Source organism: Mustelus asterias, chromosome 21, assembly GCF_964213995.1.
Source record: "Mustelus asterias chromosome 21, sMusAst1.hap1.1, whole genome shotgun sequence".
Classification (NCBI taxonomy): Eukaryota; Metazoa; Chordata; class Chondrichthyes; order Carcharhiniformes; family Triakidae; genus Mustelus; species Mustelus asterias.
This window is the reverse complement of record NC_135821.1, coordinates 7,771,630-7,794,563: the sequence shown is the minus strand read 5'-3', so window position 1 is coordinate 7,794,563 and position 22,934 is coordinate 7,771,630. Positions and strand designations below refer to the sequence as shown.

Genomic DNA, 22,934 nt, shown 5'->3' with positions numbered 1-22,934 from the left:
GCAGGGAGGGGGATATCAGGAATCCTGACTTTTCTCCACTTCCTTCCAGAGCTGCGGTGGGACCAGTTTGCAGCAGGTGACAGACTCATCCCCGATCGGCAGAAGTGGAAGGAATTTGGCTGGTTCGGCCTGCTCCACCAGCCATGTCTGACTTTGGGCTTCAAATCCGTGTCCCCCACATCACCTAATTCCCAAATCGGTCTGTCCCAGCCTTAAACGTATTCGACTATGGAGCATCCACAACCCTCGGAGAAGAAGGGAAATTACTTCACTCAAATGGCTGTGAATCTTTGGACTACTCTACCCCAGTCTTAAATGATCACGGCACGGTGGCACAGTGGGTTAGCACTGCTGCATCACAGCACCAGGGACCCGGATTCGATTCCGGCCTTGGGTCACTGTCTGTGTGGAGTTTGCACATTCTCCTCGTGTCTGCGTGGGTTTCCTCCGGGTGCTCTGGTTACCTCCCACAGTCCAAAGATGTGCGGGTTAGGTGGATTGGCCATGCTAAATTGCCCCTTAGTGTCAGGGAGACTAGCTTGGGTAAGTGCATGGGGATAGGGCCTGGGTGGGATTGTGGTCGGTGCAGACTCGATGGGCCAAATGGCCTCCTTCTGCACTGTAGGATTCTATGCTTTTATGATTGGCCCGGTATCCTGAGCACTGTGTCCCCGCGATTTAGATTCCCCGAGCAGCGGAAATAATCTGCATCCACCCTATCAAACCCCCTTCAGAATTAGAAAATGCTGGAAAATCTCAGCAGGTCTGACACCATCTGTGGAGAGAGACCAGTTAACGTCGAGTCTGGATGACCCAATGTCAGCTCTGATGAAAAATCATCCAAACTTGAAACATTGGCTCTATTCTCTCTCCACAGACACTGTCAGACCTGCTGAGATTTTCTGTTCTTGTTTCAGATTCCAACATCCGCAGTAATTTACTTTTACAAGGAACAAAAGAACAAAGAAAATTACAGCACAGGGACAGGCCCTTCGGCCCTCCAAGCCTGCACCGACCATGCTGCCCGACTGAACCAAAACCCCCTACCCTTCCGGGGACCGTATCCCTCTATTCCCATCCTATTCATGTACTTGTCAAGACGCCCCTTAAAAGTCACTATCGTATCCGCTTCCACTACCTCCCCCGGCAACGAGTTCCAGGCACCCACCACTCTGTGTAAAAAAAATCTGCCTCTTACCCTTCAGAATTATGTGGGTTTCTGTGAGATTGCCTCTCGTTTTTCTAAACTGCAGAGAATATAAACCCAATTTACTCAGGCTCATCATTGGACAACCCCCTCATCCCAGGGCCCGATCCAGTGAACCTTCGCTGTGCCGCCTCCAATGCAAGTTTATCCTTTCTTAAATATGGAGACCAAAATTGCTCTCAGTATTCCAGATGTGGTCTCAACACAGCCCTGTACAACTTGTAGCTTCTTACTGTGCTTACCCCAGTCCAACGCCGACATCTCCACAACTTGTAGCGAGACAGCTTTATTCTTGTACTCTTTGCAACAAAGGCCAAAATGCCACCTGCCTTCCTAATCGCTTGCTGCACCTCCACGCTAACTTTCTACATTTCTTGTACCAGCACACTCAAATCTTTAAGCAATACAAGTTTCACACCTTTAAATTCTTACAACCAAAGTGAATAACTTCACACCGCCTTGTCACTCACTTGCCTAACCTGTCTGTATCTCTTTGCTGCCCGTGACCTCACGGCTTATCTTTTCCATCTAGCCTGATATCATCGCGAAACTCAAGATACATTACCCCCTCTTCAACCAATAGATTGCAAACAGCCGAGACCCCAACGCTGATCCACGACGATGTGGCTGACTCTCATCTACCCTCTGAAGTGGCCGGGCAAGCCACTCAGTTCAGGGGCAGTTAGAGATGGGCAACAAATGCTGGCCCAGCCGGCGACGCCCGCACCCCATGAATGAAAACAATAAATGGGACCATTCCTGAATCAATGAAATTTTGGAAAATCTTAGCTAGTACATCCACTACCTGTACAGCTGGTCTCTCTTAAACCCCTAGGGTCTGGACCAGCAGGTCCTGGGGATTTGTTGAATTTTAATCATTAAGTTTCTCCAATACTTTATCTCTGAAATTAATTTTCTCAGTCCCTTTAGCCCGGAGGTTTCTGTTTCTGGTAGGGAACTTGTGTCTTCTACTGTGAAGATAGACACAAAATATTTGTTTGATGCCTCTGCTGTTTCTGCTTCTCAAGGACCGAGATTTACTTTAGCTACTCTCTTCCTTTTTAATAGACTGAAAAACACTCTTACAACCTGTCTCTATTTTTCTGACAAGTTTACTCCCAAATTCAATTTTTTTTCCCATTCTGTCAACTTTTTGATGGCCTTTTGCTGGTTCTGAAACACTCCCAATCCTCAGTTAAGATTTTTTTTGCAACATTGCAAGTCTCTTCCAATCTAATACTATCTTTACCTTCCTGAGTGAGGCACGGTCAGGGCTTTCTGGCTAAGCTTCGGTTTTTCAAATGGAATCTACTTTTGATGAATATTTTGAATTGCTTCTTTGAATGTTTCCCACTGTTCATTTATCTTTTGGTCTTATTCACCCCATTAATCGTAACCAGATTCCCCTCTTATTCTGCAGCTCAAATCAATATTAACCTTGGTCTTTGGCAATGCACATTCCCCAAATGAGAAACCACAGCCCTAATGACACAGAACAAATGAATCCGAGCAGCTACCTTGTTCTCCTTATTAACATCTCGATTCTGTTTATCCTCCTCTGAAGGCATCTGCAAAGCGTGCAGCGAGAGAGAGAGCAAAAAGAGAGACAGAGACAACATGAGCAGACAAGATAGCTGAAGATCTAAACCTGTAACACTCCCCATTGACACCAGTACCATGATGACACTTCCTCTGGGTCACAGGCGAGCGTGCGGCAAGCTTCAACCGTGCATCACCGTTGGCCGTACAGTTTGGTACAAACAAGGCGCTTTGACACCCTGACCTACCTGTGTTTGGCTCAGTGTGTGCACAGCTGCCGTCTGTCCCAAAGACGGACCCTCCTCAAGGGTCGAACTAGTCGCTGCCGGCACCTCCTCCTTCCTCACCAGGGCCCCCTTCTTCGTCGACTGCATCTTCAGCTGGAGCGGTTTGGTGTTGGATGGCGATGTATTTGTGGTCTGGATTAACTGGTTTGCAAGAGAAACCCGAGCAAACGGTCAATTAGAACATTTCCCAGTGGCCGATCTATTGTTGCTTTCCCCCATTTCCCCAGGGCCTGCACTGCTTTGCAAAATCTACAACCAGCAATTCAGACTCCAGCTCACCCAGATAACACACACACACACCCAGTGATATTTTACCCCATTCGCTCAGCAGGTCACTGAATTAATGGCTGAACTATCCAGATTCTAAGATGCAAGCTATTTGAAATAACAAAATGCAGACAACTATTCCACAGCTGGGAAAGTTGGATTAAATGGCATCTCTGGTGTAGCACCATGTCACAATGCAGTCAGTCCCTGAACTCTTAGATCAGCTGATTTGATCTCAGTAAGCAGGCCAAGGTAACCTCAGCAATCCTGGTTTGGGACAAGGCAGCGAGGACATCCTCTCACTGCCCATTAATAGATACCATTGAACATGGTGCCCATCAGGATGGGATCAGGGTTATCTTGATGCCAGGGCTCAGAGGGTTAAATTATGAGGCCAGGTTGTATAGATGTGGCTGGCATTCCCCAGAGTTTAGAAGGTCAAGTTGCAATGTAATTAGAGATGTTTACATGTTAAAAGTATCCAAAAGGGAAATTTCAGACAAGGAGACATCATAAAATTCCGTGGAAGGGTCATACGGACCCGGAACGTTAACCCTTTCTCTTTGTCCCTGTGGATGCTGCCAGAACTGCTGAGATTTTCCAGCATTTTCTGTTTGTATTTCACAAAATGAGAGACAGTCTGTTTAGGAGTAAAGTCAGGAAACTCTACATAAGGAAGCAGTGGAAATCTGGAACACTCTCCCTCAAAAAGCGGTGGGTCACGTAGACAAGAGGTGGATAGATTGCTGTGGGTGACGGGTATCTAGGGATACAGGGTGAAGAGCTGACCAACCACGGTTTAATTAAGAGGCAGAACAGGAGGAGCCTAATAGCCTCTTGTTGCCATGAGCAAGATGCTCTTTAGGCTTTGGAAGGAAGGAATGGGAGCCCAAAGAGCTCCCGTCAAAGACTTTGGGAACAGGACTAGAAGTTAAGAGGTTCTCAGCACACAGTGTTATCCACGAGTGCATTAATGCGAGTTTTATTCCTGTTTATGTCAGGCCCACCTCTGGATTTTCCAGAAGGAACAGGAAGTATTCCTTGCGTCACCCTGGCCCCGAAGCTCGTCACTATCCAACTCTCATTTATATAAACACTGTTGACAGTGCCAGGGGTAGGATTAGTTTGCAGATGACACAAAGATTGACCGGGTGGTTAACAGTGAGGCGGAGTATCTTGGGCTACAAGAAGATATAGACGGAATGGTCAAATGGGCAGATAAGTGGCAGATAGAATTTAACCCTGAAAAGTGTGAGGTGATACACTTCGGAAGAAATAATTTGAAGTCATGTTGGAGTTGTATAGAACTTTGGTGAGGCCACAGCTGGAGCACTGTGTGCAGTTCTGGTCGCCACATTATAGGAAGGATGTGATTGCACTGGAAGGGGTGCAGAGGAGATTCACCAGGTTGCTGCCTGGGATGGAACATTTAAGTTATGAAGAGAGGCAGCATAGGCTTGGGTTGTTTTCTCTGGAGCAGAGAAGACTGAGGGGCGACCTGATCGAGATGTACAAGATTATGAGGGGCATGGACAGGGTGGAAAAGGAGCAGCTGTTCCCCTTAGTTGAAGGGTCAGTCACGAGGGGACAAAGTTCAAGGTGTGGGGCAGGAGATTTTGGGGGGATGGGAGGGAAAACTTTCTTACCCAGAGGGTGGTGAGGGTCTGGAATGTGCTGCCTGGGAGGGTGGTGGAGGCGGGATGCCTCACATCCTTTAAAAAGTATCTGGATGAGCACTTGGCGCATCATAACATTCAGGGCAATGGGCCAAGTGCTGGCAAGTGGGATTAGGTGGGAGTTCAGGTGTTTCTAATGTGTCGATGCAGACACGATGGGCCGAAGGGCATCTTCTGTATGACTACGTGGCCCAGACCCAACGCTGTCCCCCTTTTACCTTGGTTATCGTCCCCACGGCTTTGGTCCGGCCCTCTCTGAAGACAAGGCGCTGATCGGCGTGTAGGTACTCTGGGGTTTTGATGAAGCGGAAGTGGACAGTGGCCTTGTCACCTGTCCTCAGGCAGTCCTTGCTCATGGACAGAATGGTGGCTGTCTGACGGATGCTGCCACAGTGCACTGTGGGATAGGAGGAGTTAAATGAGCAAATGGACAGAATGTTCACAATGAAACTGCTGATAAGATTCACCCAGGGGGGATAGAATTGACAAAGATTTGCATTTCGATAGCACCTTCCACAACCTCAGTCATAGAGGTTTACAGCATGGAAACAGGCCCTTCGGCCCAACTTGTCCATGCCACCCAATTTTAACCATTAAGTTGGGCCCATATCCCTCTATCCCCATCTCACCCACATAACTGTCTAAATGCTTTTTAAAAGACAAAATTGTACCTGCCTCTACTACTACCTCTGGCAGCTCGTTCCAGACACTCACCACCCTCAGAGAAAAAAATTGCCCCTCTGGACCCTTTTGTATCTCTCTCCTCTCACCTTAAACCTACGCCCTCTAGTTTTAGACTCCCCTACCTTTGGGAAAAGACATTGAGTATCTAGCTGATCTACGCCCCTCATTATTTTATAGACCTCTATAAGATCATCCCTCAGCCTCCTACACTGCAGAGAAAAAAGTCCCAATCTATCCAACCTCTCCTTATAACTCAAATCACCAAATCCCGGTAGCATCTGAGTAAATCTTTCCTGCGCTCTTTCTAGTTTAATAATATCCTATCTATAATAGGGTGACCAGAACTGTGCACAGTATTCCAAGTGTGGCCTTACCAATATCTTGTATAACTTCAACAAGACGTCCCAACTCCTGTATTCAATGTTCTGACCAATGAAACCAAGCATGCCGAATGCCTTCTTCACCACCCTGTCCACCTGTGACTCCACTTTCAAGGAGCTATGTACCTGAACCCCTAGATCTCTTTGTTCTGTCATTCTCCCCAATGCCCTATTAACTAAGTCCTGCCCTAGTTCAATCTAGCAAAATGCATCACCTCAAATTCATCTAAATTAAACTCCATCTGCCATTCATCGGCGCACTGGCCCAATTGATCAAGATCCCACTGCAATCCTCCATAACCTTCTTCACTGTCCACTATGCCACCAATCTTGGTGTCATCTGCAAATTTACTAACCATGCCTCCTAAATTCTCATCCAAATCACTAATATAAATGACAAATAACAGCGGACCCAACACTGATCCCTGAGGCACACCGCTGGTCACTGACCTCCAGTTTGAAAAACAATCCTCTGTCTTCTGTCATCAAGTCAATATTGGATCCATTTGGCTACCTCACCCTAGATGCCGTGAGATTTAACCTTATGCAACAACCTACCATACAGTACCTTGTCAAAGGCCTTGCTCAGGTCCATGTAGGCAACGTCAACTGCACTGCCCTCATCTACCTTCTTGGTTACCCCATCAGGACGTCTCAAAGCATTTTGCAGCCAATCAAGTACACTTTGTCGAGTAGTCATTGTTGTAATGAGGAAACACTTGTCAGTTTGATCAGTTTAAGCTGCCACAAACAGCAAAGGGGAAATGACCAGATCTGGTTTTGTTTTTAAAAAAGGAAGTGACATCAGGCAAGAAATAAATATTGGACAGAACACAAGGGACAACCTCCCCCCTGTTCATCTTCAAAGTAATGCCCTGGGACCTTTTGCATCCACCCTAAGGGCAGATGGAGCCACAGTTAAATGCCTCATCAAAACACCAGTACCTTCAGCAGTGCAGCACTCCCTCAGTACTGCACGAGGGTGTGTCAGCCTCGATTATGGCTCAAGTCCCTGGAGTGAGGCTTGAGCCAACCCCTCTCACCAAGTCAAGCTGGAACTGAATTGTTAACTCCCTCCCCAGTCAAGTGGAACTTACAGGAGTTTGGTACGGAAAAGGTTCACTTATTTGCTAGAGGATAAATCAGTGGGAAGCACCAAAAAGTCAGATCCTAACTGTACAAAGTAGACACGTCCCTTCCAAAGAAATAAGAGTGGTAGCTGCCAAATCTAGATCACACCTCCTCCTGGATTGTCCAGAGGAATACAGGGAAAGGTCAAATAGAAAAAAAGCAAGCGTAGGATAGGCACAAGGAACTGAGCACTGCAGATGGTCGAGACAAACTCAGGGAGCGCAGGGATGAAGCAAAAAGAGAAATAGGGAAATCAAAGAGACGGCATGAAAAAAAGATTAGCAAGTAAAGGAAACTCAAAGGTGTCTTCCCAATATATAGATGCTAAAAGGTTAAAGAAAAAGTGGGACCTATCAAAGAGGAGGAGGAGAACTTGTGCGCAGATGCAGAGGCTGTGGGAAGGGGTTTTAAATGAATATTTTGCCTCCCTGTTTACAAAGGAAAGGGATGATGCAGATATCATAGTCCAGGAGCAGCACAGATATTGGGGGTGATTTTCCTTGGAACAAAGGCAACTGAGGGGCGACTTGATAGAGGTGTTCAGAATTATGAGGAGAGTGGACAGAATAAAACTATTACCCTTGGTGGAGAATTCCAGAACCAGGGGACATAGATTCAGGATAAGTGGCAGTAGGTGTAGAGGGGACACGAGGAAGAACTTTTTACGCAGAGGGTGTTGGGTGTCTGGAATTCGCTGCCCAGGTTGGTGATGGAGGCAGAGACCCTAAACTCCTTTAAAAAGTACCTGGATCTGCACATTAAGTGCTGTAAGCTACAGGGCTATGGGCCAGGTGCAGGAAGATGGGATTAGAAAGGGCACCTGGGTGTCTTCGGGCTGGCATGGACAAGATGGGCTGAATGGCCTCCTGTAACATTTCTCCGGTTCCACGGGAGATGATGCACTCCTGCACAGCAAGTTCCACCCCCAGCGTGCTTACCCATGGCCTGGTAACGAGGGCTGATTGTTGTCGGATGGTGCAGCACGAGGATTTCTCCCTCGAACTCCCAGGACGCCTGAGGATTGAGTTTCGGAGAGACCATCACCATTCCCTTTCTGATGGAGGAACGTTTGATCTGGGGGTTGGGGGAAAGGGGAGGTTAGACTCTAAAGCAGCTGTGCTTTTGTTAAAGGACATACAGATCCGTAAAGTGCTGTTGTTTCAATGCTTTCAAAATACAAACAATCTGCGCGAGTTAGACATGTCGATAATAGATGTTCAGAACAAGAGTCTCCCAGGATGTTCAGGTTGCAGCTCAGGAGGAGAATGTTTGCAGTCTCCTTTTAAAATTTGCAACTACTTTCCCCATTAGCTATGAGAGAAATTTCCTTTGATCTAAACACGTTTAACTTTCCCCCTTTAACCCTCAGTCTATGTCCTCAGATGTCTGCCTCTCGGGTGGGTAACTTCTTTCCATCTACATTTTCTCTTTGCCAAAGTTTCCCTCCCAAACGTTTGTGTGAAGTCATCGCCTGTGAATTGAAAAAGCAGAATAGCAACCCTGACCATCAGCTCCCTTCCGACCGAGACCTCAGGAGATCAACAAGGAGCTGGGACTGAATGTGGGTCTCAGTATCACCGTTATCCACTGATTAACAACGATGATGCCAGAACTGAGAGGTTATCACCATAAGGAAAGGATAAGCAGGCTACGGCTCTGAGGACGGCCATCTTAGAATCCCTACAGTGCAGAAGAACAATTCCACCCAGGCCCTATCCCCATAACCCCACATATTTACCCTACTAATCCCCCTGACACTAAGGGGCAATTTAGCATGGCCAATTCCACCTAACCTGCACGTCTTTCGACTGTGGGAGGAAACCAGAGCACCCGGAGGAAACCCACGCAGACACGGGGAGAATGTGCAGACTCCACACAGACAGTGACCCAAGCCGGGAATTGAACCCGGGTCCCTGGCGCTGTGAGGCAGCAGTGCTAACCCACTGTGCCGCCTAGATGTCGAATTGAGTGTCTTTAAAATTATGGAAACCGTTCGATAGGGCGAGAGTTTCCAATTACAGCATCGCCCAAAAGGTTTATTTATTAGTGTCACAAGTAGACTTACATTAATACTGCAGTGAAGTTACTGTGAAAATCCCCTAGTCGCCACACTCCGGCACCTGTTCAGATCAATGCACCCTAACCAGCACGTCTTTCAGACTGTGGGAGGAAACCCACACAGACATGGGGGGGGTAAACGTGCAGACTCCACACAGACAGTGACCCAAGCCGGGAATCGAATACGGGTCCCTGGCGCTTGAAGTAGCAGTGCTAACCACCGTGCCGCCCAGATTATGACTAATAAATCCAATATGGGAGAAACCTCTTCAGAGTGGTGAGAATATAAAGGTCAATAGCACAGGGAGTGGTCAAGGTAAATAGAACAGGAACACAGCATTCAGTCTTTCAAACCTGTTCGCCATTCAATAAGATCATGGCTTATGTGGCTGTGGTCTCACACCCAGCCCCCCTCTCCCCCCGTCTGCTCCCCATAACCCAGAACTCCCCGATCAGAAATCTAACTCTGTCTTGAATAAATTCAATGACCCAGCCTCCAATACTTTCTGGGGAAGCAAATTCCAGGTGCTCATCACCCTAAGAAAAGTTTCATCTGCCTTAAACGGTAGACATCTTAATTTAAAAACCTGTGCCCCTATTTCCAATCTCCCCCACAAGAGGAAGCATCTTCCTGGTAGCCATTTTATCAAGTTCCCTCAGAGCCTTGTGTTTGAATATCACCCTCTGCATGGATGATCGAGGGGAAACTAGATAATCACGAAAGGATTACGGTTAGGATGTGAAGCATGCGTTTGCACGTTCTCCCCGTGTCTGCGTGGGTTTCCTCCGGCTGCTCCGGTTTCCTCCCACACTCCAAAGATGTGCAGGTTAGGTGGATTGGCCATGCTAAATTGCCTCTTAGTTTCCCAGGATGCGTAGCTTAGAGGGATTAGTGGGATAAATATGTGGGAGTATGGGGATAAAGCCTAGATGGGATGCTTGTCAGTGCAGACTCAATGGGCCAAATGGCCTCCTCCTGCACTGTAGGGTTTCTATGGTTTCCGTGTTGAACTAGGGTCAGTAAGAAGCCTCACAACACCAGGTCAAAGTCCAACAGGTTTATCTGGTAGCGCGAGCTTTCGGAGCGCTGCTCCTTCATCAGGTGAGTGATGAGGAAGGGGTGATGAGGAAGCTTACTCTTTGATTTCTGCCATTTGGCCATTCACACCTTCTATTCCCTCTATGTAAACAGTCGCGTGGACCACTCCGAATCAGGCCTGATTCTGTATTGGGAAATGTTATGGACGGAGTTCCAGGGTGCTGCTTTTCCACATGGATCAGAAATTGCTAACAAAACTGACATGGGATTTAATACTTTTTTTTTCTCCACGTGCACACAACCTGTTGCGCGAATAGGAGGGAAAGCCTGGGTGTTAATGTGTGCGTGGAGCGAGTCTGTGTGGAGCGAGTGTTACCTTCTTCAGAGCGAAGGATGCAGTCTGGCCGCCTCGAACCTCCCGGACCGGCATTCGTTTCCTGTGGATCGATTTCACCGCAATGGGCATGAAGTTTCCCAGTGGGTCGGGTCCGAGCAGTAATATGTCATTTAATCGGATCAGACCCCTCAGGGTGGTTCCAGATACCACTGTTCCAACACCCTGCAGAATAAAATCAAAACGGGAGACGGGGGGGGGGGGTGGTTTACAATTTAATCTTCAAGCACCAGGTAAACATGTATGGTGAAACTCCACAATGCTGCTATCGTTAACCAGTCAGAGTGCAGTCCCATTTCCATCAGAAACATTAGACTTTGATCCACCTTTCGAAGGATGGTTTGGATAGGAAACAAATTTTTTATTCCTGGGAGCTTCAGAACACAATGAATTCCTTTTGAGGAGAAACTGTTGTAATGTCGGGAAACGCCGTAAATTGTACTCAGGCAGACAACTAAGAGAGTTTTAGATTACCAGCTAATTTCTCCTTTGCTCGTGCAGGTTAAGAATGTCAACCAGGAAGTCAAACACCACCTCTAGCCCTTCGTTTTCATTTAACTGTTCTCTACCTTTTATTTCTTTCCCACTCTTTCCCCCTATTTTATCCCCCTTTTCCTCAATTTTACCTCTCTCCCACCTATCAGCCCTCTTCCCCCCGCCACATCTTCATCTGTCACAGTTTACCCTCTGATTCCAGCTTCTCTGCCGTTTGGCCGTTCACACCCTTTACTCTCTCCGCGGGCTGCCATTAGCAGCCTTTCCCCCTGGTTTCTGTGGCTATGACTCATCTTTCATTCCCTCCCCCCTGCAGTATAAATATCTCCCACTTTCTGTGCCTTTCAGCTTTGACAAAGGGTCGCCTGGACTCGAAACGTCAGCTCTTTTCTCTCCTTACAGATGCTGCCAGACCCGCTGAGATTTTCCAGCATTTTCTCTTTTGGTTTCAGATTCCAGCATCCACAGTAATTTGCTTTTACACCGACTTGTGTCATGGCATCTTATTGACTTGAACAGGGCCTTGCGTGAACATTATAATCTGGAAGACTGCTGACTGCTCCATCCCCTCGGTGCCGCATTGGAACACTAGTTGACACCAAGTTAACTTGTTTTATCAGCACCGAACATAGTGGCTCCACCCCAACCCCCTCTACCAGACATCCTGTTACTCCAGCACATTGGTGCCAGGGGACATTGGTAACTTTTCAGGACCTGGTCTAGAAATCCAGTGGCCCAGGCAATTCTCACGGCAGGTGGTGGAATTTAAATCCAATTTAATTTTTGGAACAAAGCTACCATGGCAACTGTCATCGATTATCACAAAGACCCATCTGGTGCCCTTTAGGGAAGGAAATCTGCCGTCCTTGCCTGGTCTGGCCTACACGTGACTCCAGACCCACAACAATGTGATTGACTCTTTACTGGCCCTCTGAAATGGCCCAGCAAGGGCAACTGGGGATGGACAACAAACACTGGCCTTGCTAGCAATGCTCACATCCCAAAGAATAAAAGAAAGCCTTCAGAACTGGAATCATCCCACTGACCAGCGGAGAGCTGGCCTAAGCCAACATAGTAAGGAGCCTAAGCCAACATGTCAGAGAATCCCAACACAGTCCCCGGGCTCTGAGGGTTCCTCAGGTAAATGAGTGTCCAAAATTACAGCTCGTTTATAAAATCGTCAGTAATAAATCCAATTGGGATATCAGGAGAAACAGGCTGTACTAAGCATGCTCCAATTCATAGAAACATAGAAAATAGTAGGCCATTCGGTCCTTTGAACCTGCTCTGCATTCATTATCATGGCTGATCATCCAATTCAATAGCCTGATCCCACCTCCCCCCCACCCCCCACTTTGATCCCCTTTGCCCCAACTGCTATATCCAACTGCTTCTTGAAAACATACAATGTTTTGGCCTCAACTGCTTTCACTGGTAGTGAATTCCACAGGCTGACCACTCCCTGGGTGAAGAAACTTCTCATCTCTGTCCTACAATCCGTATCCTCAGACTATGACCCCTGGTTCTGGACACCCCCACCATTGGGAATGTCCTTCCTGATTCTATCCTGTCTAATCCTGTTAGAATTTATGTTTCTATGAGATCCCCTGTCACTCTTCTAAACTCCAGTGAATATAATCCTAACCAACTTAGTCTCTCCACTTATGACAGACCTGCCATCCCAGGAATCAGCCTGGTAAACCTTCTCTACACTCCCACATAGCAAGGACATCCTTCCTCAGATAAGGAACCAACACTGCACACAATACTCCAGGTGTGGCCTCACCGAGACCCTGTATAATTGCAACAACACATCCCTGCTCCTGCACTCAAATCCTCTCACTATGAAGGCCAACGTTCCATTGTCTTCTTTACCACCTGCTGCACTTGCGCGCAACCTCATTTATCCACATTATGCTGCACCTGCCATGCATTTGATCACACACTCAACTTGTCCAAATCAACACTGAAGCATCTCTGCACCCTCTTCACAGCTCAACCTCCCACTGAGCTGCGTGTCATCTGCAAATTCAGAGATGTTACATTTAGTTCCCTCATCTAAAATCATTAATACAAATTGTGAAAAGCTGGAGTCCCAGCTCTGATCCCTGTGGTACCCCACTAGACACTGCCTGCCATTCGGAAAATGACCTGTTTATTCCTACTGTTCCCACTCTGCCAACCAGTTTTCTATCCATCCCAAGAAACCATCCCAAATCCCATGCGCTTTAATTTTACACACTAATCTCTCATGTGGGACTTTGTCGAAAGCCTTCTGAAAGTCCAAATAAACCACATCCACTGACTCCCCCTCATCCAGTAGATTTGTTAAGCACGATTTCCCTTTTGTAAATCCGTGCTGACTCTGTCAGATTCTACCACTGTTTTCCAAGTGCTCCGCTATAAAATCTTTGATCATGGACTCGAGAATTTTCCCCACTACTGACGTCGGGCTCACTGGTTTATAATTCCCTGTTTTCTCTCGATCTCCCTTTTTAAATAGTGGGATAACATTAGCTACCCTCAAATTTATAGGAACTGTTCCAGAGTCTATAGAATCTTGGAAGATGACCACCAATTCATCCTCTATTTCTAGGGCCTTTCCTCAAGATGTAGATCATCCACCTTCAATTCCATCAATTTCCTAAATACCATTTCTCTACTAATACCGATTTCCTGCCATTTCTCTCACTCACTAAACCATGTGCGCCCCAACATTTCTTATTTGTGAGGACAGAAGTATGTATTTAGTTGATTAGCCATTTCTTTGTTCCCCATTATAAATTCCCCCATTTCTGACTGCAAGGGACCTACATTTATCTTCACCGATCTTTTTCTCCTCACATACCCAATAGTTTCTATATCCCCACAAGCTTACACCCAGACTCTATTTTCCAATTCTTAAATCAATTCCTTGGTCCTCCTTCTAAACTGCTCCCAATCTCCAGGTCTGTTGATTTTGCTGTATGCCCCTTGCCTGGATCCAATACCATCTCGAATTTCCCCTGTAAGCCATGGTTTGGCCACCTTCCCAGTTTTACTTTTGGGCCAGACAGGAATAAACAATCACACATGCACATTTTGAATGTTTCCCATTGCCTATCCACCGTCATCCCTTTAAATAACATTTCCCAATCCATCATAGCCAACACGCACCTCGTACCATCATAGCTTCCTTTATTGAGATTCAGGACCCTAGTCAGAAACAACTAGATCACGCTCCATCTTGATGGAGAATTCTATCATATTATGAAAGCTCGTGCTACCAAATAAACCTGTTGGACTTTAACCTGGTGTTGAGACTTCTTACTGTGCCCACCCCGGTCCAACGCCGGCATCTCCAAGTCATATTTTTGTCGATGACTTGGAATTAATTTTGGTTTGTTCGTGCTACTACACTACAGGCACTGAATATTCTTACTGACATACTAGAGGAGTAACAGGAAATTCCCCTCTGCACAATTAATAGACAGGATTAATACAGAGGCCGTTTTGTAGCACCTAGATCCCAGGTCTCACCGGGACGGAGTAAGTGTCGTCAATCTGAAACTCGGCTGGTTCATCCTCTTTGAAACTTGTCCGTGGCGACAGCAGGTTCAGAAACATCTTCAGTAATTCCAGGTTCTCCCCGGTCACGTTGGAGATCTGGAAAATTGGGCACATCCTGAGGCAAAGGAAAAAGGAAAGGGGCTGGGTTACACAGGAGAACACAAACCGGTTCTGGGTCAATGAAGGATTCACTGACACGGCATGTCGAGGGCAAACACTAGGGACATTGGACGGGCAGGAGTTGGTCAGGACAATGAATGTCTCCTGAGCTGTGCGGCCATTATTTTATACACCTTCCTCCGAACTGTCACCAAGACAACAGGGGGTGCAACACTCCTCTGAGCAACTCGTACTGATCATCTCCCCAAAGCTTCCAGTCTCACAGCAGAGAGCTGCCTGAAAGAAGCAACTCCCATTTAGATTCAGCGTCAAACGCTCCCAAGGTGAGCTTGGCATGGCTTAGATAGCCTGGCTCACAGAGTTAGAGAAAAGGAGGCCTTTACCAGATAAAGAAAGAGTCTTTACACAGTCTTCGACAGTCACCCTTTCAATTATGCTGCACCATCTCAAGCAACACCCACCCAACTGACAGAGCAAACACCAGGCAGAGGGAGCGCCCCATTCCAATTACTAACTGTGCTGAGATAACAGATCAAAGGGATGCTGTAACTAGCTACTGGTTAGGGAGAGGTGACAGATCAAAACCCTAAATCCAATGACCCCACCCTACCAGAAGCACACATGCTGACTCACAGCACAGAGAATGGATTGGCAGGAAGCTCAACCCTGTCAAGCTTGTTGTGGGAGCGCCAGACAGCCGGGAGCGCCAGGCAGCCGCAGAGTTGTCTGCCGTCTAGACTCTATGCTTTCAGGAAGCAGGAAACTATTCTAAAGCTCTGTCCCCGGTCAGTGGGCCTTGTAGCCGTTACCTTTCGGAGCTGAAGTTTGATGCTGTTACAATCACATCATCCTTGTTCTGGACCAGGACTGGGATCTTTCTGCAGCCCGGAGACTTCAACAGCCTCTGCAGCAACTTCAGAGTTTCTGATTGATAAAGAGACAGAACCAAATCCGTCAACCTTCGGTCATTCCACCAGCAGTAACAACTCTCAGAGTGCAGGACCACCCTTCAGCCCGCTAGGGTCCTACCATCCGAATCTCCTCATTCTACACCCACCCACCTTCATAGAATCATAGAATCTCTACAGTGCAGGAGGAGGCCATTAGGCCCATCAAGCCTGCATCGACCACAATCCCACCCAGACCCTATTTTTGTAACCCCACATATTTACCCTGCTAATCCCCCGACACTAGGGTCAATTTAGAATGGCCAATCCGCCTAACCTGCACATCTTTGGACTGTGGGGGGAAACCCATGCAGACAGGGGGAGAACGTGCAGACTCCACAGAGACAGTGACCCAAGCCAGGAATCGAACCCGGGTCCCTGGTGCCGTGAGGCAGCAGTGCTTCTCTCCCTCGCCCCGCACCCCCGCAGATTTTAACCCCTGCCCTCCCATACCAGCCAATAGCGCTCCCTTTACATCCACCTTGGGATATTCCTCACGTTAAACAAAAAGTTAGTTAATAAGAACTTAATAAGAAGGCCTTTACAGAGCAGTATTTGAACATTTATTTTCAGTAATTAACAGGACAGTTGATTATAACTGGGGGAATTTTGCTTTAACAGTTGGCAGCAGCCTCATGGAGGATAAAAAGAATGTAGACGCACTGGAGTGTCAACAAAAAAAAATCAGATTTACCAGAACTAAGAACTGGAGCCATCGGGAGAGATTGGACAGGTTGGGCCAGGAAACAAAAAAATGCTTTGAGGGGGCCTGATAGAAGTCTTTAAAATTATGGAATATGTTGGTCAGGGTGGAGAAACTGTTTCCATTGTGGGAAAAAGCAAATAGGGAAATGAGAACTGCCTTTACACTGCGATTAGAATATGGAATTTGATACCACAGGAAGGCGGTCAAATGTGTTTAAGAGGACCAGGAGAGTAAATGGAATAGAAAGATATGCTGAAAGGCTGAGATGAAGGAGATGGAATGGGAGGAAGAGGGCAGAATATAAATGCCAGTACGGGCTAGTCGGGCCGAATGGCTTGTTGCTGTACATTCTATGTAGCCTATAGGGAAACAGATCAATAAATAAAATATGGTAACAGACACCATCACGTGAGCGGAGTTTGCTACATTCATGTTTGCATAGTCGGTACGTGTTATGCCCTCTTTGGCTGAAGGAGAGACAGTACTTCTGTGGTTGGTGAACGGCAGTAAATGATTTTTTAAAACAAATATCTGACTGTGGAATATGTTTATCTGTATTGTGTACAAGACATTTTCTGCTAAAACCAGACTGTGGCCTTAACTGAGGCAAGTCAATGATCATAGAATCCCTACGGTGCAGAAGGAGGCCATTCAGCCCATTGAGTCTGCACCGACCACAATCCCACTCAGGCCCTATCCCCATAACCCCAAGTATTTAATTTGCTAATCCTGTGACACTAAGGGAGCAACTTAGCACGGCCAATCCACCTAAACCGCAAACCTTTGGACTGTGGGTGGAAACCGGAGCACCCGGAGGAAACCCACGCAGACACGGGGAGAACATGCAGACTCCACACAGACAGTGATCCAAGGCCGGAATCGAACCTGGGTCTCTGGCGCTGTGAGGCAGCAGTGCTAAATTGGTTAGGGTTCCATTCACTGGAGTTTAGAAGAGTGAGAGGGGATCTCATAGAAACTTATAAAATTCTAACAGGGTTAGACAGGGTAGATTCAGAAAGAATGTTTCCGATGGTGGGGAAGTCCAGAACTAGGGGTCATAGTTTGAGGAGATTTATTTTATTCATTAGTGTCACAAGTAGGTTTACATTAACACCGCAAAAAAGTTACTGTGAAAATCCCCCTAGTCGCCACACTCCAGCGCCTGTTTGGGTACACCGAGGGAGAATTTAGCACAGCCAATGCACCTAACCAGCACGTCTTTCTGACTGTGGGAGGAAACCGGAGCAAACCCACGCAGACACGGGGAGAATGTGCAGACTCCGCACAGGCAGTGACCCAAGCCGGGAATCGAACCCAGGTCCTCGGCGCTGTGAGGCAGCAGTGCTAACCCACTGTGCCACTGCTCCTCTCCTCTGTCAATGTTCGCTGGATGCATACAAAACAGAAGCCACACCTGTCTACACCTGTTGCAGGTGGCTTCAAAAACGACCCTCAAAGTGTTTATAAACCAAAACCAAACAGCAATCTTGCGTTTCCCCCTCTTACCCTGTAGGATGTTAGCTGGACACATGTCGATCTTTGTCACCACAACAAACACGGGAACATTGAGGGCCAGTGCAAGTCCCAGGTGCTCTTTGGTCATTCCCACAATTCCAGCATTACTACCGACCTATGGGGGGGAAAAAAAAACAGTTTATCCAGAGAGAGAGAGAGAGGAGAGAGCTGACAAACAGCGGAACGGAAATACTGAAGTTGCTACTCGCTTTTGTACAGATCCCCATCACAATAAAGTACCTTAGTCGGCAGTGACGGGCTTTGGGACACTTGCAGCTCGTGAAAAGCTCTGTAGAAATGCATGCTCGGCTATTTTTAATCTCTGGTTGACCATCAGGGCTCCCGTGACTGAATTCCATCACCTCTATGGCAGGGGATTGGGCCCCGGTGCGCTTCAAACTGTCGGTAACCACTGTTAAAAATTAATTTACTGGATGTGCACATCGCTGGCCAGGCCAGCATTTGCTGCCCATCACTAGAATCATAGAGCTCTACAGTACAGAAGGAAGCCATTCGGCCCAACAACTCTGCACCGACCACAATCCCACCCAGGCCCTATGCCCATAACGTTATGCATTTACCCAAGCGAGTCCCCTACACTAAGGGGCAATTTAACATGGCCAATCCATCTAGCCCGCACACCTTTGGAGCGTGGGTGGAAACCATAGCACCCGGAGGAAACCCACGCAAACACAGGGAGAATGTGCAGACTCCGCAGAGTGACCCGAGGCCGGGAATCGAACCCGGGTCCCTGGTGCCGTGAGGCAGCAGTGCTAACCCACTGTGCCACCGTGGAGGTGGTGGTGGTAAACCACTGCAGTCCCTGCTTTAGTTTGGTGAAATCATCTAACTTTGCTAATGTTTCCATCCAAAGCCCCCAGTGCTCCCCCCCAGGCCCTCAGCCTGCCGAAGCAGAGGGTGCTTTCTGGGGAAGGGGACTGGATTCGGTAAGCAGCATCAGACACCAGCAGGTTTTAAACATTGGACTTGGCACAAAGCTTTCAATTTGATTTGGATTTTGGGAGGGGGAGAGGATACTATTGGCACTCGTTTCCGAATCGTGACCATCAGGCTCCATCTTTTCAAACACATTGACGACACAAGCTGATAGAGGCAAAACCCGACCACACTGGCCGGCCGATTCCTGGGATGGCAGGTCTGTCATATGAGAAGAGACTAAGTCGGTTAGGATTATGTTCACTGGAGTTTAGAAGAGTGAGAGGGGATCTCATAGAAACTTATAAAATTCTAACAGGGTTAGACAGGGTAGATTCAGAAAGAATGTTCCCGATGGTGGGGGGAGTCCAGAACTAGGGGTCAGTTTGAGGATATTTATTAGTGTCACAAGTAGGCTTACATTAACACTGCAATGAAGTTACTGTGAAAATCCCCTAGTCTCCACACTCCGGCGCCTGTTCAGGTACACTGAGGGAGAATTTAGCACGGCCAATACACCCCAACCAGCATGTCTTTCAGACTGTGGGAGGAAACCCACGCAGACACGGGGAGAACGTGCAGACTCTGCACAGACAGTGACCCTAGCCGGGAATCGATCCCTGGCGCTGTGAGGCAGCAGTGCTAAATACTGTGCCACCGTGTTGTCCGAATAAGGGGTAAACTTTTTAGAACCGAGGAGAAATTTCTTCACCCAGAGGGTGGTGAATGTGTGGAATTCACTCCCACAGAAAAGTAGTTGAGGCCAAAACGTTGTGTGATTTCAAGAAGAAATTAGATATAGCTCTTGGGACTAAAGAGATCAAGGGATATGGGAGGGAAGGGGGGGGGGGGAAAATCAGGATATTGAATTCGATGATCAGCCATGATCAAAATGAATGGCGGAGCAGGTTTGAAGGGCTGAATGGCCTCTAGTTTCTATGATCCACCATCTCCACCCATAGAGGGAACAACTGGTAATAAAAGCCACCTGATCAGGTGTTGCTGGGAGACTCCCTTCCCATACAGGCCCTTGTTTATATAATAGAGTGCGCAGGCTGCACAGAAGCTCCAGTGTGTACCTTAAGCACAGCATCACATTGAAAGTTAAACGCAGTTTCAGCAGCAGATGGATGGCCTGTAGCTGGCTTTTGCACCTGGTCTACAGTGAAAAACCAGCAAAGGTGCCTGATTGAGAGAGGCAGACAAACCCTGTTTGAACAGCACACACTTCAGTATCAGGCGTTTCGCCCCCCCCCCAGAGCCGAGCACCAGGTCTCAAATCTGGGGAGGTTGAGAGAGCACCAAACACTCAGAGCCGAACTTCAACAGCGCGTCAGTCAGTGTCCGATGGTGGGGAGCGGGGAAAGCCAGCAAAAAGGATGCAGTCCAGAACAACTGAAGCTCTTTTGGGCATTTAGTGCAAGTGTGGCTAAGCAAGTAACTGGTTCACGAGAATTCAGAAAAGTGTTGGCTCAAATCAGGCTCCAGAGGCTCGAGTGCATCATCTGGAGTGATACTTGCAATGCAGAGAGAGAGTGCCCTGCACCTTCATACCTGCAGCCTTTCAGAAGTAGCAGTAAGCCCAGGCAATCGGCCTCTTGGAAATGGACAGCGAGATTTCACAGCACTATTTTCTAAAGCAGGGACACCTCCACAATGTTCCGCACCAACAGCGGACGGGAACAGCTACTGGAAGGGAAGTCAGTGGCGGAGAAGTGGGAGGCATTCGAGGAAGAGGTAAGAGAGAGTTCAGAAGGAGTATGTCCCCAGAAAGAAAAAAAATACTTGAGGGACTGCAATGAAGTTACTGTGAAAATCCCCTAGTCTCCACACTCCGGCGCCTGTTCGGGTACATTGAGGGAGAATTTAGCACGGCCAATGCACCTAACCAGCACGTCTTTCAGACTGTGGGAGGAAACCAGAGCACCCAGAGGAAACCCACGCAGACATGTGGAGAATGTTAGGTACATTGGCCGTGCTAAATTCTCCCTCAATGTATCCGAACAGGCGCCGGAGTGTGGAGACTAGGGGATTTTCGCAGTAACTTCATTGCAGTCCCTCGAGTATTTTTTTTCTTTCTGGGGACATACTCCTTCTGAACTCTCTCTTACCTCTTCCTCGAATGCCTCCCACTTCTCCGCCACTGACTTCATTAGCCGCAACGTCCTTTGGGATGCTGATTCCGGGGATGGCGGGACTGATGTATGAGGAGAGATTGACTAGGTTAGGATTGTTTTCACTGGAGTTCAGACGAATGAGGAGGGATCTCATAGGGACTTATAAAATTCTAACAGGACTAGACAGGGTAGATGCAGGGAGGATGTTCCCGATGGTGGGGGGAGTCCAGAACCAGGGGTTACAGTCTGAGGATTCAGGGTAGACCATTTAGGACGGAGATGAGGAGACATTTCTTCACCCAAAGAGTGGTGAGCCTGTGGAATTCATCACCACAGGAAGTAGTTGATGCCAAAACATTGAATGTTTTCAAGAGGCGGCTGGATATAGCACTTGGGGTGAATGGGATCAAAGGTTATGGGGAGAAAGCAGGATTAGGCTATTGAGTTGGACGATCAGCCATGATCATGATGAATGGCGGTGCAGGCTCGAAGGGCCGAATGGCCTCCTCCTGCTTCTAGCATCTATGTTTCTATGCCTCCAGGTAGCAAGTGATGCTTTATAAAAGCAAATCTTTTTATTCTTACCATCAACATGCAGAAGTCCGGTAGATGTCCTGTCATTCCAAACACGGTTGTCTTCAGGTATTTCTCATGTCCTGCCAGGTCGATGAAGGTGATGACTTTGGTAGATTTCTCACAGATTTTGGTCCAGTCCAGTCCACCCCCGTGACTGTCTGGTTTGTTGACAACGTCCCCGGTGCTGTCAAAGCCTAGAATGTCATTGCCAACACTGCTCGTCCGCCCAGATTCAACCTCGTGTTTGTGACGGAAAAGTTTCTGCCGCGCAAACCCTCGGCCGTTGTCCAGTTCACCGTGCGTCAGAACACCCAGCAATGTGCTCTTACCGGCATCCACGTTGCCTACCACTGCCACCCTGCCAAGGGAGAGAGAGGGGGGATTAACACCAGTGGTTGCAGACGACAAGACTAGCTGAAAAGAAGCATTGGACAGGGAGCACTCATTGTCTGTAAGCTGCTGCAAGCAGGAACCTCCCAGTTCTGTCATTAAAGGAGACATACATAGAGTTAACTCATTTCAGTCTAAAACATATTCCCCAAAACTCAATGTATCCCAGTTCCCATTTAGCCTCCGGTGTGTTGTCACCTCAGCGTAGACGGGCTAGATAGCAAGAGGAAGTGGCTAAAGAAAAAATACTAGATTGGGAATGCGAGCCTGTTACATTCCTGATGGCCAGTTCATGAAGGAAGAAACCAGAGCTAGTCTTTACTTGGAACAGATTTATTCAGAGTGAAACATTGCAGGTATATATCCCCGACTCCACTTGTCTGTCAATAAGTGTCTCCTTGTGGGTGCTCAACCGATCATTTATCTAATGTCCTCCATCTCTATGTACTTAACCTCAATTGATACAATTAACAGCCATTGCCATGTTGTAGATTGCGACTATTAGGTTAAGTTCATCTATTATCACAAGTAGGCTTACATTAACACTGCAATGAAGTTAGCGTGAAAATCCCCTAGTCGCCACACTCCGGTGCCTGTTCGGGTACACTGAGGGAGAATTTAGCACGGCCAATGCACCCTAACCAGCATGTCTTTCACACTGTGGGGGGAAACCCACGCAGACACGGGGAGACCGTGCAAACTCCACACAGTCAGTGACAGAAGCCAGCAACCGAATCCGGGTCCCTGGCACTGTGAGGCAGCAGTGCTAACCACTGTGCCGCCCCCGTCAGGACCCTGGTTGAACAGCCTAATGACGCTCATACTCCAGGCTCACGCACAAAGATTGGTCAATCGGGCAAGATACAAGAAAGTAACTGACCCGCTAGAAAGTCAACGCCTTCAGGAAAGGAGGAGAAACAG

General features: G+C 47.6%; 1 protein-coding gene across 2 annotated transcripts in view; it reads right to left on the bottom strand.

Moving 5' to 3' along the window:
• The window catches only part of LOC144509049 (GTP-binding protein 1-like), a 32,893-nt gene that overhangs the window by 2,613 nt on the left and 7,346 nt on the right, over nucleotides 1-22,934 (bottom strand). Inside the window, exons 4-12 of one of the 2 annotated variants that reach the window (XM_078237334.1) lie at nucleotides 21,633-21,981; nucleotides 17,986-18,109; nucleotides 15,636-15,750; nucleotides 14,677-14,821; nucleotides 10,645-10,827; nucleotides 8,110-8,245; nucleotides 5,195-5,373; nucleotides 2,995-3,174; nucleotides 2,725-2,775 (exon numbers count right to left, since the gene is read on the bottom strand). In XM_078237334.1, coding sequence (XP_078093460.1) covers nucleotides 2,725-2,775; nucleotides 2,995-3,174; nucleotides 5,195-5,373; nucleotides 8,110-8,245; nucleotides 10,645-10,827; nucleotides 14,677-14,821; nucleotides 15,636-15,750; nucleotides 17,986-18,109; nucleotides 21,633-21,981 — 1,462 coding nt within the window. The remainder of the gene's footprint in view (nucleotides 1-2,724; nucleotides 2,776-2,994; nucleotides 3,175-5,194; nucleotides 5,374-8,109; nucleotides 8,246-10,644; nucleotides 10,828-14,676; nucleotides 14,822-15,635; nucleotides 15,751-17,985; nucleotides 18,110-21,632; nucleotides 21,982-22,934) is intronic. The other variant, XM_078237335.1, reaches the window with a different exon arrangement.